Genomic DNA, 16,399 nt, shown 5'->3' on the forward strand with positions numbered 1-16,399 from the left:
TCATATCTATTGGCGTAGGTTCAAGATGGATTTAAAAACGAATAATGACAGCAGGCAGTGGCAGGCAGTTTTGCTGTACAACGGTCTACTTTTCGACAAGGAACAGGATGGTGGTGTTAGTTTTGTGACGCACCCCCGGGAACCCCGGGATCATAGATATATATAAAGACTAGATGACTCACCCGCGCTGCTGGCCAACGGAGACCGACGTTGCCACAGGGTAGCACGCCCACTCATAACATGAATGTCTATAGTGCAGGTACTATTGACATTTTCAACCGTTTGGTTTGTTAAAAACGTCAGAGATGTAGTTATCATACTGCATACTTATAATGGACTTTCATTTGAAAATGATTATGAAAAGAAATGATAAAAATTCTTCCAAGCAAGAATCATAGCCACTTTAATAACGTTTGTAATAAACCTAACCGTTTGTAAATCCGTCAAGATTTCAGCGAGTTAAGAGTATTTTTGTTTGTGCAGATCACTCGCCTTAAAGCAGTAGTTAACTGTAGCAAGATGGCCGCCGGTTAACTACGCAGGAGACTCCATCTAGTCTTTATATATACTGTATATATGCCCTGGGATCACCACTTCATCACCAAAACACTTCTATTTGGTTGTTTGAGGCCACCATGAGATTGTGGAATGTCTGATTTACAGGACGGACAGACACTGGATTATGATCTCAGTGCGTTTCATTAATTGGTAGCTGTTGGAATGTAAAGAGAATTTCACCAAATATTACCAAAAATGTAATTGTCTACCCCACCTTTAAGTCAGGGTGTGATCTTTCACAAAGTCAATACATAACATTTGAGGTGACTGTGAGAAACATTCATTGGGTCTCATTCACCAAGGACTTACGACAAAAAGGGCTTTCTCTTAGGGCCATTTGAGACCTTTTCCGGACGATTTTGGGACAACCGTCCCAATAAAACATATAATTAATATTATATTATAATATATTGGGTCTCATTCTCCAAAATGTTTCAAAGAGTTCTCTTGGAAGACTTATCTTGGAACCGACTGAGACAGAATCAATGACAAATTCACTCTGAGTCCCGAACGTGCTGGTAATATGTCTTAAGTGGCTCAAACGGTCGCACCTGTGATATGATCTGATATCTGCTTGGAGAATGGCATTATGTCTTAAACTCAAAAGCGCGTTCCCGTTCAGGTCATTTGCATACAAAACAACACCTCCAGAGCCCCTTATAAGGCAAAGTAATGACGCAGCTGTGTGAAAATGGATGCGGAAGTGCCTTGCGAGTCTTGCACGACCCATCGAAATGAGATTAGATTAATGTATTGTCATCATATATAGTACAGCTCGTGGTACACCTGCCGCAGCGCGCGCACACACACACACACACACACACACACACACACACACACACACAGTATACTGTAGCCTACGGAGTAATGAATGAACGCAGTATAGGCTTATTATTCTTAGGCTTAGGCTTATTATTCCATTAATGCCTATGGCGTAATGAATGAACGCAGTATAGGCTTATTATTCCATTAATGACTTGTTGCATTAGGATTTAGTAGATACTATATGCTCTGCCCTATGTACAGTATAGGTACAGTCTGTACAGTCTTCCACCCAAACAACTGCCTCTTTGAACTGCTGCGGTCAGGCAAGCGATACCGGAGTCTCATGGCAAGCACAAAAAGACTCAGAAGAAGCTTCTATCCCCAGGCCATCAGGATGCTCAACGAACAATAACACTATGTAACAACCATCAAATGCACTCACAGCACACACATCCACACGCACACACTCACTTTAAACAAACAACTCACTGCAGCACCCACTTTACACACTTTAGAACACCTAAACACACTTTATATTTATTGGTAAAGAATTTGCACTACAACCCATACCTCATTACACCTTACTGTAAATTGTACCTAAATTGTACCTCATCCCATTTCTGCTTTGCACTATATAGTATATTGTATATTAGTATATTGTATACATATGTACATACTGAACACTTGCGTCTACGTACGTGACTTCTATTTTTTTACTTGCTATACTTATTTTATTTAATTTTATACTTATCTATTTTTGTCTAGCACAGTCTCTGGAGCGTAACAGAAAGAAGCATTTTGTATAAAAGTATTCTGTACTTCTGTATGACAAGTACAACTAATAAAGAAACTTGAACTTGAACTACTTATACTGTACGTAGGGCAGAGGCAGAGCATATATAGTATCTACTAAATCCTAATGAAACAAGTAACTAGAATATATTAAGCCTATACTGTTCATTAGACACGTAGGCCATACTGGCCCACACAAGACTTGTTATGGAATATTAATGCAGTCTATTTCCATGCGATTAGCTTTAGTTCTTATTTATTTATTTATCCACTGTCATTTCAGTGTTGGTGTATAGGCTATATAGTGTATTTCAATATAAGTTTAATTGATTAATGATATATTCGAAGGAAAGCAGGTTTATAGCTATATCAACCCCCTCCAATGTACAGTAAATGACCAAGTATGGTTTTGTCAATAATCCAATGTACAGTTTTGCTTGTCCAAAATAGCTGGTTCAGATATGGTTAAGCAGCTGCCCTGTGATCAGATTAATCCATATTATTTATTTTTCTGACATCAAATGCGTAATTTCTTATCGTACAAATATTGTCATTTATTTTAATTATGATTAAGTAATTAATTCCAAGGAGGCCTGTAGCGTTAACATGAAGGAATCACTATGAGAACACAGTCTGTTAAGTTAATACAATTTTCAATTAGTCAATCAATCATAAGTGTGCTCCTCAGCACTCTAAAATCTGCTCTAAGCCACGCTCAAATCTGATCTCAGGAAAATGTGGGGACTCGCGCTACCAGCCATAATATGTCTTAAATGGGCAGAAATCTGCCTAAGAGGAACATTTTGGTCGTAAATTCGTTCGGGAATGAGACCCATCGTCTATATTCATGTCTTGCCCAAAAAGATCTCAAATGGCCCTAAGAGAAAGCCCTTTTTGTCGTAAGTCCGTTGGAGAATGAGACCCATTAATTATTGTCTTCTGGACACATGGGTAAAATGGACACTGGTTTTCTTTGATGCTCTGGTAATTACACCAATTATACTTATCATATACCACTTAATCATATGATAAGTCTATACCCACTTAATTATATGATACGTCTATACCCACTTAATGATATGATAAGACTATACACACTTAATTATATGATAAGTCTATACCCACTTAATGATATGATAAGTCTATACACACTTAATCATATGATAAGTCTATACCCACTTAATGATATGATAAGTCTATACACACTTAATGATATGATAAGACTATACCCACTAAATGATAGTGCTGACTCTTTATGTCAATCCAAGGTATACATTCTCATTTATGGTCCAACATTCTTTCCCCTCTCTGTTCAGGTACAAAGCGATCGTCAAACCCATGGACCTCCAGAGGTCCAGCGACATGGTCAGTGTTTGTTTCCGAGCAGCAGCCATCTGGCTCTTCTCCATGACCCTGGCCATCCCCGAAGCCGTCTTCTCCGACCTGCACGCCTTCCACGTCAGCCAGACCAACGAGACCTTTGTGACGTGCGCCCCCTACCCTCACGCCGGGGAACTGCACCCTAAGATCCACTCCATGGCCTTCTTCCTCATCTTCTACGTCATCCCCCTCGTCATCATATCCGTTTATTACTGCTTCATCACACGCAGCTTGTTACGGAGCACGGTGGACATGCCCGTAGAGGGCCACTTCCATATGAAAAGACAGGTTTGTTTTTAAACATTATTTGTATAGGTTTTTCACTGTACACATGTCAAAGTCAAAGTTATGTTTATTGTAATTTTTCCATTGGCATGGCAGCACGAGATACAGCACTCAGGTTATAGAGCCGTTTGATACTCGATCAACTAGAATAAATACTAAAATAAATACTGATCCTCATGACAGACATACAAACTGATTCAATAAAAATCCAGTAAAAACGAATCATTCAATAGAAAAAATGAAATGATTGAATGGAAAACTAAAAACCTAGTCTGGGCGGCTAAGTGGCGCAGAGGGCAAGGCGCTCGCCACTAATGCGGGAGATGCTGGGTTTTAGCCCAGCTCTCTGCATTGCTACCAGCTTGGCTGGTCGTTCATACTAATACAATTGGCAGTATTAGGGGGTGGGAAGCTGGTGGGTGGGGATCGGACGTTGTGGACAGCGACTCCTACAGGTCGGTTGGTGCGCCTGCGCAGCAGAATCAGGAAGCAAAGAGGGCGGCGTGTCCCTCCCACGCAGACCCTCGCCGCTGAGAGATCGCGCTGTTCAGGTGAAAAGATGCAACGGCTGCCTCCTCGTGTACCGGAGGGGACACGTGATGCAAGGCTTGGTCCACATTGTAGCCGACCTGTGGGAGGCATGGCCTAACAGCGTTCGAGACAGGGGAGTGTATAATTGGACAATACGAAATTGGGATGGGAGAAAAATAGAAAAATGGGAGAAAAAGTAGATACAAAAAAAACCTAGTCTAATTCAGTCAAAACTGATTTAATTCAATAAGACTAATATGATTCACTGATTAAAAGAGATGCCATAAAGTGCCACGGTGCAGCGGCATGGCAGTGATGAGCTGCGATGAACTGTTCAGTCGTCTCACAGCATCCGCGAAGAAGCCACGGTGCAGCGGCATGGCAGTGATGAGCTGCGATGAACTGTTCAGTCGTCTCACAGCATCCGCGAAGAAGCTATTCTTCAGCCTGGTGGTTCTTGCCTGGATGCTGTGCAGCCTCCTGCCTGAAGGGAGGGGGGTAAACAGTCCGTGGGCAGGGTGGGTGGGGGCTAAACAGTCCGTGGGCAGGGTGGGTAGGGTCACGCATTATGTGGATTGTTCTGTCCGTGCATTGGTTGTTGTAGGTGGTCATGGTAATGGTCATAGTTACATTGCCGTCATTTACATTGCAAGTTTTTAAATCCACAGTTAGTATGATCATATCAAAATAATACATATAGACCACCAGAGCTGGGGGAGCAAATAAATGAATGTGGATGAGAGCCTTGATGTAAGTGGTTGTAGCTACGGCTGTGGGGGTGCTGGAGACATGATCGAATAGACATTCCCACCACAAGCTTCCCCCCTCGGCTCGCTCGCCATTCAGACTCCTTTGGCAATCTGCGCATGTGTATGTGCTGCGCATGCGTAGGTGCTGAAAAAGGGACTATTATACTCGGCCGAGAAAGTTCCGATCGATTTGGAATTGGTCGCGCCGTGTTCAGGACACTCTGGCGTATACAAGTATATTGGATCATGTCTCCAGCACCCCCACAGCCGTAGCTACAACCACTTACATCAAGGCTCTCATCCACATTCATTCATTTGCTCCCCCCGCTCTCTCCTCCATGAGCTCAATGTAACACGGAAGTGCAGTGGTCTATACATTCAATGGTACCTCTAACAAAATAGAACATACATAAGTCAAAAGTTACTTATTAACCGCGTGCCTCCATCCTCTTCCGGGGTCCACCACTATTTGATTCTTGAAGCATCCCGTCCTGAGTTTTCCTCCTATAGAAGGAAGCCCTCCTATATCACTTTTTGTGTATTCATTAAATGGTTTCCAGATTCCCTCTGAAACCTCTCATTTGTTTTTGAAGGTATATGTTATTCTCTCCATTGACATACATTGTGCCATATTCTTGATCCAAGCACCGATTGTAGGTGCGTCAAATTTCATACAGTTAAAAGCTAATGTTTGTTGGAGTTTGTCTATGTTATTGCAGAATCTTTGCCTATGGTCTTTTAACAACCGGTTTCTCAAGGTTGAGGGTTTATATGCTTCCACTTATTCAATCAGTCTGACAACTAATATTAACAGAGTTCAGTATAATTAAATGAGATCTATGTCTTTACATTTGAGGAAAAACAAGGGGGAAAATCATCTGTACGACATGGTATTATCCCATTTAAACCACGATAAGATAAGATAAGATAGTTATTTATTGTCTGTTGATACCGAAATTTGTTTTGTGTCAGAACTAGGGCTGACCCCGATTAGTCGAATAGTCGACTAATGGATCAAAAGGAGCCGTAGTCGACTGCCAACCTCTTAGTCGAATGCAAAAAAATAAAAAGATTATAATTTTTTTTTTTTTATCATCGGCTGCTTTTTTTTATATAGCGCTTTTATCCAAAGCGCTTTACAATTTGTTACTCACATTTTACCCACTCACTCACACATTCACTCACACACGGAGAATGCAAGGTGCCAACCTGCTCATCGGGAGCAATCATTCTTTCCAAAAGCAAAGAGGCCTAGAAGCGTGGCTAACGCTAATGGCGCGCATACCAGCGAGGCTAACTGCCTAAGAAAACACTGAAGGCACTGAAAGAGGATTTCACCGATCTAATGAACACACTAGACTAGACAAATATCAAGATGTATCCATCAGTGGACCAATTGCATGCTTTCGCAGAGGACAAGGAGCCTTCAGTCGACTCCTTCAGACAGTAAGCACCCCCCCCACAGCCCAAAATAATAATAATAATTATTCGATTTTTTAGATTAGGCATACCTTTGTACATGCAGATTTGTGAAAATATGTAGGAGGAGTAGCATTTTAAGTGTTTTTCACAGGAAAATGACATCATTGAGGGCGGTGAATCTGGCTTGAGCCAAGGAATTCAACGGGACCTTGTTTTTCAAAATCAGACTTAAGGGTCAAAAGTTGCGTGCATGCCAACTTCGACCCGTTGGTGGTGCTAGAGTGCTCAAGCTGTCAACATGTGACTTGTTGACAGAGATCACGGGAGGTTCCCTAACCAGTCTGCAAATATGGTTTTGATACTTTAAAGCATTTCTGAGATATGACCAAACTTCCTGTTGGCCAAATTAAATTGTCTTTCACAAGCGAATGTATTGGTCTTGTTGTTGCTAATATTTCTATTGCTAATTGCAGTGCCCCCTCATGGTCAAATTGATGCTAAATGTTTTGTGCTACTATTACTCAAGTGGCAGGTACTATTAGTGGCATTGTGGTGAGAGTGTCCACCCTGAGATTGGGAGGTTGTGAGTTCGATCCCCAGCCGAGTCATACCAAAGACTGTTAAACATGGTACCCTGCTTTGGTTGGATTGGGGGTGTGACATGTCCAGGGGGTGTATTTGTACATCAAGCTGCCTCACGCTACAGAATCAGGAGATTCTCAAATGCTTACTTAACTTAACTATTCCTCAAACTGGGGTCTCTAGTCTATGCACAACCTGAGAGCAAAAAAATCACTGAAATGGTCTGAAACTGAAATTAACTTCATATGTAAGGTAAAAAATAAAGATAAAATTAAACATTGTCTGTGGTGAAATAGCAATCGTTTTTATTCTTTACAGCAGCCATCTTGAGAAAGCAGAGTAATGTAATGAAACCCTTGATTAATGTTATTAATTACACCTGTGCTGGTCTGGCAAACGATGTAACTTGAAGCAGGCTTGATTGTGTTGAGAGAAACGGTCCAGGTAAAAAATGGATGAAGTGCACAGGGCGTAATAGTAAGGGGCGTGATTCAAACTCTGGACCTAATGTTTTGGAGCTTGACACGCTGCCAACTGAGCTAAGGCCATGTCCAGACTAAAACGATTTTGGTCGTTTTAGGCAAAGTATTTGATCGTTTGCACTAGGGATGTCCCGATCCGATCACGTGATTTTCAGAAGATCGGGATCAAAAAATAAATAAAAAATCAGGAACTTTTTTTTAATTCAACAAACATGACAATGTTCACGTCTTAAACTCATACTGAGGCCTTAGTTTTGTTTTTAAAATGCATATCATCATTAATTTATTTATTGTCACACAGAGCAGAAGAATTTTGCCAAAACAAATGCATTTCCTTTGATTTAATTATACATCCGCATTTCATTGTATACTTGTATGCCGTGACAAATAAAACTCTTGACTTGAAAAATACATCAAATGATTTATGTCAAGGATGAGGGACATCCACTAGTTGCAGAACTTGCAGTCACCTGCTTTTTACAGACAATGGCGCCATTGCTCTCATGAAGCAGCAGGTTGGAGGCGGAGTTCTTAGATTACTCCGGTTGCAATGCCTCGCTTGAATGAAGTTAACTTTTCACCTGGATAACGTCAACATTCAGGGTGAATGTAATGTGAGAAATTGGGATGGGAGAAAAAAAAATAGTATTTTTTTTATCTGATCGGGAAAGATCGGTATCGGTAGATACTCAAAATCACATGATCGGGATCGGATCGGGAGCAAAAAATTGGATCGGGACATCCCTAGTTTGCACCTTTCAGCCACACGGAACTGCGTTCTGGCAGCCTGAAGACGGTACTTTCTGATACCAGCTTTCAGAGTGCGCAATTCTGAAGACGCCTGAAAAATTAAAATAAAGATTCTAATATATATATATATATTTTTGGTAATACTTTATAATAACACCCTGTTATAATACATTTACACACTAAAAACAGATGGGTCAATTCTATAACCCAATTTCTTGGTTAATCGTGTTGGGTTAAAATTATGGGTTAATTCTCTGAGCATAACCATTATTTGGGTTATTGAGATTTAATTTTGACCCAATTTTGACCCAATTTGTGAGTTATAATAATTATGGGTCAATTTTCTGAGACATAACCCATGTGTTGGGTCAGAGAGCTGGGTGGTTCCGCCGGGATCTGCAAAGCTACACCCCTCCCCCACTGGGAACTATCGTACACCCCTTTTGTTCCAGTCAGTCAGACGGTCATGTTCACAGTCAACACGCAGGCACGCGGGAACTATAAAACGGCAGGGGGTGCTGGGGGGTCGCCAGATGAAAAAAAAAAAATAAATAAAAATTGTTTTTGTACTTTGCATTTGATATATTGCAAATATATGCCATCACACACACTGGCATTTAAAGGGTTAGAATTATAAAATGAATATGTGGTGTTATGATCAGGGCTGAAGTTGAATAAAATATTGTATTTATCAATTACAAAAAACTGAAAATCCATAAAAATCTGTGTTGTTGCTAATCATACATATGCTAGCCTGTTTTTTAACAATAAGTTGTGATGCCATCACAAACACTGGCATTTAAAGGGTACAAATAAAAAAAATGCCTGCACCAGAATGCAGGAAATTAAGTCTTTGTAACATAGAAATTCCTGGTGGGGGACCAGACCCCCTGCTTAAAAAGTGGCCTGACTGGGGCTATATTTCCTGGCCTGAATGATTTCCCCAGTCCGGCCCTGGTTAAAAGCCTCCAATGCTTATTAGTGTGTGTGCGTTTGAACGTTTGCATGTTTCAACCATACATTTCCATTTAAAATATTTTTTTTTACCTCCTATAATAGTGGGGGTCGCGGCTCTCTGACACCGTTTTTTTTGGGTCGCGGACTGAAACGTTTGGGAACCCCTGGTCTAGCCTGTACCCCCCAGACATGTTGCTGGCCCCGTCAAAACAGTATCCTATCAGCCTCTCCATGGGCAGGTCGAGGCGTAAAAGTATTTTATACAAAAAAACAGCGTCTCGGCTGTTGTGTCTGGGCCGGGCATTGTAAAAACCCCAAAAGAAGTTCTGAGCTTCCAAGTTGTCATCGGCTAACTGTATATTACACGAGAATTGTTCTTTTCCAGTGAGTCACATCAGTGGTTCCGTCAGCGCTCAAGCCAAAGATTGGGCTTTTGGATGCTTTGCCTCTAATTTGTCGCTGAATATCATGGGCAAGCAGCTGTAAAATTTCGTTTTGGATGTTGTTGGACATCCAGTTGTCTCTCTTTTGGAGCCAATTCTTCAACTCGGGATCAGACTCGGTGCGCACTCTTTCCATCATGAGCTGCCATAACACCCCATCCCTATTTGCATCACCCCTCAGTGGAAGCCCCTGGCGCCCGAGGGGGGGTATAGGGGAACAGACTCAGTTAACTCTTCAATACCTGATGCTGAGGCTGAACCTGTCGTCTCTGTCTCTCTCTGACGTTTATCAGATTTAGTGGGACTGTCACTGGGACCGGCGGGACGTTTCGAAACTGATATTTTTCTTTTCTGCGAGTGAGACATTCTGTGCTAGCAAAGTCTGACTACTAGCTCAAATCGACTGACTGCACAGCTCAGTGGTTCGTGGCGCGTGGGAAGGGCGGGAGACAGGAGGTGAATACAATTAGTTGTTTCACCTGTCATTCAATCAGTCTGTGACAGTCTGTCATCACTCGAAAATCTACTCGGTTTTACACGTATGATTGTGTACATACAGTAGTGTAATGAATGAATGAAAACTTTATTTAACAGATTGGAGAATGGCTACAATACAGTACGGCTCAATACACACAATATTAAAATGGTGACGTGCTTTGAGCAGGATAAACTTATAATATACAGTGTTACAGTTATACAGTTACAGTATATACAAATATATAAATACTGCCATAAAAAAAATTAAAAATAAAAAAAAATTATATATATATATTTTTTTGCAATAATTGAGAGGGGGTGCTGCAGCACCCCCCGCACCCCCCCTTCCCGCGTCCCTGTCAACACGGTCCCACGTTCACAGTCAACACGGTCCAACAAACCCTCTTCACGATCACGGAAAAGACTTCACTGACTCAAGGTAAGATCTCGTTTCGTTAGCACAGTATTTATATCTCAACCCATCCATTGTACCTATTGCGTCGTGTTAACCATGCACTGTGAACGTTGTGGAACTAAATTAGCTAGCTCTTCACAGCTATCTGTCACGTCATCAGCTAGCTATCCACCGCAAGCAGGGGTGCAGTCGTGCACACACGCGGTTACACGCCGTGTTACTAGATCACTGAGGCAGAAGTACGCGCGATCGCGCACGGATGTGTACTCGCGTGTACGCGCACACAAAAATGCGCTCTATCCATTTGTTGTGCGCTAAGTACCCGGCCACCCATAACAAAAGCGTGTCTTCAACCACGCCCCCGCCCGCAAATACAAACAGATATAAACAGATCATTTGACAACAGTATCATGTTCCTACCTGCAAACGCAACCTGTTACCTTAACCAACGATGCCACTGCCGCTCCCCAAGAGAAGAAAGTTGCAGCTTCAGAAGAATCAGCTTATCCAAAGCAAACTTAGTTTCGCTATACCTGCACCGTCTGCACGACCTCCAACGCCTGCGCCCCCCACGACAGAGACAGCTGTCCTGCCACTCCACAACAAGGCAAGTAACCGCATTTAAAACAGATTTTCTTTTTTTTCTAGTCTATAGGGCCTAATGTTTTTGTCCAGATTGACTAAGGTAGGCTATTTGCCTGTTTGTTTCTCTTGAAATAAATAATCGTGGCACTGGAAATAATCATGTTTTAATTCAATGTGATCACTGATTAATCTTGTACTGACAAAATGCAGATATATTCTTACAAAGAAATGTATTTGCCACGCAATCACATTGGAAGAATAATAATACAATCATTCAGTACATTGGAATACTGACAAAGCCATACTTGGTAATTTACTGTACAACTGGGTTAGGACATTTGTAGGGGCCAGTTTCGAATTGAAGTCTCCCGTAGTTGTTTTTTGAGTGTTTTTGAAAGTGGGTAGTGATTCACATTCCTTTACAGCTTTGGGTAGAGCGTTCCACATTGAATCCCTGATTCCCTGCCCCCTCATCAAGTTTGGTGTGAACGATGGGCTGTGTCTGTGATTGCCATGGAATGCCATTCCATCCATAGAGGCCATTAGTGACAGTGTCATTGTCTTTTAACCATATCTGTTGACAATATAATTTCTTTATATATTGAAGGCTACATCCAGCTACCTTTTTCAGCTTCGCTATTTATTAAAAAAAAAATCTGTTCTGTGCGCATGCACGTACCCCCGCGCGCGCACGCGCGTGCGTGGCGTGTTACCAGTTCCCATATTACCACTGCACCCCTGACCGCAAGTTGCAACTTAGCTACTCATTTCTATAATCGGTTCATCTCTAACCTTGTAAAAATATGTGGTAACCTCTATTAATAAATAAGCCACACGACACGACACAACACATAAATCATTACCGTTCAAGCATGCTACCGAAAGTGACCAAGTCTATGAGTATTACAAAGGTTCTGGCTAGTAGCTAGGCCTAGTTAGCCAGTACTAGTAACGTTACTGTTATTGCTAATTTTACCGTGTTTTGGGTTGTAATGATACCAGATTAACTGGAGACTATCTATAGCTGTGTAACGTTATATGATTGATATCTTTATTAACCATATGTGTGTAATAAAGCTGTTGTCCTCTCAATGCGGTGACATAGCTGGTTCGCTAGCTAGCTACATACTGAGATTTAGCGCCATTTTGCGCCATTTTGAGGTCTACATTTCCATCATCTCTCTAATGTCCCACGATTCGGGCATCAATTTACAACATCCTATACTAAATTAAGCAGTAGACTGCGGAAGCCAGACATGTGGTGAGGCTTTTTACACATGAAATCAGTGCTAAATATTCTAGGCTGCTATGTCAGCAAGTATACTTGGCCTATCGTTCACACGTGGCTGAGTACTTGGGCATGAGGCATTAATTAATTGCAGATGTGTTCATTTCCACATTGCTTTCTCTTTTGTTTCAGGCCAGTCTTGATGGACAGCTTTGTCGCAGAAAAGCTTATTGAGTGGCAATTGCCAGAGCTCACAGACAGTTTTAAAGGTGAGAATTTTTACTTTCTTGACCATGAAAATGTTTCCATGACAAAGCAGTATTGTATAGGGTTTCAACACACATGCAGGCACACACACATTATTCTGTTCTTCATCTTGGTTCTCTGGTCCTGCCAGCCTGGTCTTGTGTTGGAGTTAGCTGCCACTGGATGGCACTGAAATTACTGTAAAAGTATTTTTGTTTTCTGTCTTTGTCTTTCAGATCAAGATATCGATGAGGAGGCGTTTCACCTTTTAGATGGCGAAACAATCCGGAAACCTCATCCCCAAAATAGGCCTCAGGCTCAAGTTTTCAAAACTTTACAGAGAATTTGTAAGTGATCACTAAGTGTTCTAACATCAAGGCAGATGGCGTATACATGCTTTAAATGCAAAAGGCTAATTCCTGGTGATGCCAAGTCTCTCTTTTCACATTTACGAGTAGCACACAATATAAACGCTTCATCCACTTATTTCCCAGACCTTTACAAATATAAATGTTGTGGTTCAGCAAACCTCAAGTTTAATTGGAGATTTAGTGAGCAGACTACAAACAAAGACCATGTCGCTTTTCAGTCAGTTTGGGCATGATCAAAACCCACAGGTAGAGGAGCTCAGGCAGGACTTTTTAGATGCAGCTAACCCTTTCGAGGGTCTGGAGACAGACTATAAACAGATTAGGTATTTTACTAACTCTGGGAACTTCATCCAGCCAATTGAGGAGTGTTTCTCAGATAACCAAACCTTTGTACAGCGGAGAGACTCTGCCACTGGCACCGTTCGACAAGTTGCTCTGACTGATACCTTTCAGCGTATTCCACTAAAGCGTCTTCTGGTCAAGATACTGGAGCTTCCTGGTGTTTTACAGGCCATGATGGAATGGCAACAGAGAGAGAGTGATGCTCTTCAGGATATATTTGATGGAGATTTCTGTAAAAATCATCCACTCTTTTTGAAAGAGGTGTCAATCCCATTGCTGTTATACAATGATGATTGTGAAACTGTGAACCCCCTCGGGTCAAAGACTGGGGTTCACAAGTTAGGATTTATATATTTTATCTTGAAGAGTTTGCCACCAGACATCCTATCCAATTTGCAGTCACACTTCTTGTTGGCAGTCTATAAATCAGATGATGCAAAAACCTATGGCATTGATGCAGTGTTGCGCCCTATTGTGGAAGAACTAAAATGTCTTGAGAGGGATGGCATAACTGTTAACACGCCTAGCTTCCAAGGCGTTGTCAAATTCGCCGTTGTTCAGGTAGTGGGAGACAATTTAGGATTGAACGCAATACTTGGTTACATAGAGAGTTTTTCGGGGAACCATGTGTGCCGTATATGCAAAATACACAGAGATGTCTTGAAAGTACAGACACAGGTAGACGATACGCTGTCCCGAGATGTGAATACTCACGCAGAGGATTTACGGACAGACAACCCCTCTCAGACAGGCCTTAAAAGAGACAGTGTCCTCAACAGTCTGTCTTTTTATCATGTTACAGACAATATGGCACTGGACATAATGCATGACATCCTCGAAGGGGTAGAGCCATACGAATTTAAACTTGTGTTAAATGCACTCATAGAACAAAAGCTTATCTCACTAGATAAGCTAAACTATCGTATCACCAGCTTTGATTATGGCTTTTGTGATGTGGGAAACAAGCCCTCTGTAATAAGTAAGAATGATTTAAAGAACCTTGGAAGCCCTCTGCATCAGTCTGCAGCTCAGACGTGGTGTCTACTAAGGTTACTTCCAGTAATGATCGGTGACCTTATCCCTACAGACAATAAGGAATGGGAACTTCTCCTACTCCTATTAATGTGCATGGAGATCATCTTCTCTCCATCTGTTACTCATGCAGCAACACAGTACCTGAGTAAAATCATTGAAGAGCATCACTCTCTTTTCCTGGATCTATTTGCTCTGCATTTGCGCCCAAAACACCATTTCATGCTTCATTATCCAAAAGCAATTCGAACACTTGGACCATTGATCCATTTGTGGGTAATGTGCTTTGAGGCAAGACATGGATTCTTCAAACTAGTCAGTCATGTCACTTGCAACTTCCGCAACATTAGCAAAACCATGGCTTATCGACATCAGATAATGCAATGCTACAGTTTCATGTGTGGGTCTGTGTTAAGCCACAACACAGAAATTGGTCCAGGGTATACTACCTTTCTGGCTCATTTTGAAGGCTATAGGCCTAGGCTATAGGCCTTCAAAGGCCATTTTGGTTTTAGAGCCATCTGTAAAGCTAGTTGTTCAGAGGTGGGAGACAATGGGGTTTGAGAAGCATTTCTTTGCTTACAGTGTGATCCAAACCAAAGATTTGTTGGCTATCGATGTGAAAGAGCTGCTTGATCATCACCCACTACATGCAGTCCAGTCATACAGAGATGTTGACACTGTATTCATCTCTCTGCGCTATAGACGTTTTTAGACTGTGAATGGCCATCTGAGTGGCCACTGCCACTTGTAAATAGTGAGGAAAAAATCAGGAAAGAAACACTGCCTTGAGTTACTAGAAACACAGTGAACAGTATATATTCCGAACATATTTTGAATAGTTAGTCTTTAGTTTCATGCTGTGGACTGCCATACTCTGCTACAACTCTTCGATGACTGAGATACATTGTTGGACTGCTGGGATGGGGAAACTCCTTGGACTACTGAGATGACATTAATTGTTGTAAGTAAGAATGTGTTTAATTAAAATGGTTCTACAACTAAACACTAACCACTTTAAACCCTATGACAAAATAAATCTTCACCAGTATTTAAATGTTTCCATGTGTGTAGGCTATTGGCCATCTTGGGTGTCAATCGGTTAAATGGAAAACGACACTGCTGACTTTGTATCTGTACACAACAACTCACTTTAACCTAAAATGCCTCTAAGCTGATAACCTTTCTTTGCTGCAAAAGGCTTCGAATGCTGAGCCACCTGCAACAAGCCTTGTTGCTACCATATCCCCCATGGAGGAATCTGCAGCTTCTGGATCAAGCCAGGAGGTCTCCACCGTAGAGGAATCGAGGGCAGCAGACCAGATTGTGATTCTACGACCGGTTCCACTATTTGTAAGTTGTTCAAGAAGCATGGATGGATCTGGAAGCACTTGGAGCTAGTACATATCTCAGAACTTCAATACTTAAACTAACTCATCTATACTCTTGTCAGTATTTTATTTAGCTAATATTTGACTAGGGTAATGTTTTTAAATATCAAATGTTGACCCTTGATTTGTGACACGTCCGAAATCTGAAGTCCTTGAACGGGTTCTCAGCCTAGGCTCCCGCCTATCCCCTGTGTTTTTGGCATGAGGCAACAACTTCAGATGTGTAGGCTACACCGCATAGACATGCCGCTAGTACATCACAAGGAAGAAATCTGTATGCTGCCAGAGTTAAATTGGTTGATGGTACTACAGCACATCCTTAACAGCTGTCATGTTTCTGTCATGTCTCTGCAGGATATCGTAGCGGCTCTTTCTGCCGCTCCCAATGGCGGGCAAATTCTGGAGAGCCTGGATAAAGGTGATTCCATCTTCGGAAAGAAAAGAATTGCCATGGTCAAAATACTGGTGGATTTGCTGATCCAAAAGTTTGGAGAGAGGTACGTCAAGTCTAGAGTTGATTAGGAGGCATAACTTGACTCATTTAGAGCTAAAGCGTCTACTAAAAATGACCCCCAAATGAGAGTTTCATAATGTAATTTGGCTTGTAGGCCTATAG

The 16,399-nt window shown here is 41.7% G+C and overlaps 1 protein-coding gene across 1 annotated transcript in view; it reads left to right on the forward strand.

Annotated features, from left to right (window-relative positions):
- LOC311229268 (gastrin-releasing peptide receptor-like) overlaps positions 1–16,399 on the forward strand; it is a gene marked incomplete at both ends in the record, with an annotated part of 155,996 nt that overhangs the window by 65,872 nt on the left and 73,725 nt on the right. The window contains one exon of the mRNA XM_084315333.1: positions 3,432–3,783. Within this exon, the coding sequence (XP_084171459.1) occupies positions 3,432–3,783 (352 nt within the window). The remainder of the gene's footprint in view (positions 1–3,431; positions 3,784–16,399) is intronic.

This window comes from Notolepis coatsorum, assembly GCF_963971535.1.
Source record: "Notolepis coatsorum genome assembly, chromosome: 5".
Taxonomy (NCBI): Eukaryota; Metazoa; Chordata; class Actinopteri; order Aulopiformes; family Paralepididae; genus Notolepis; species Notolepis coatsorum.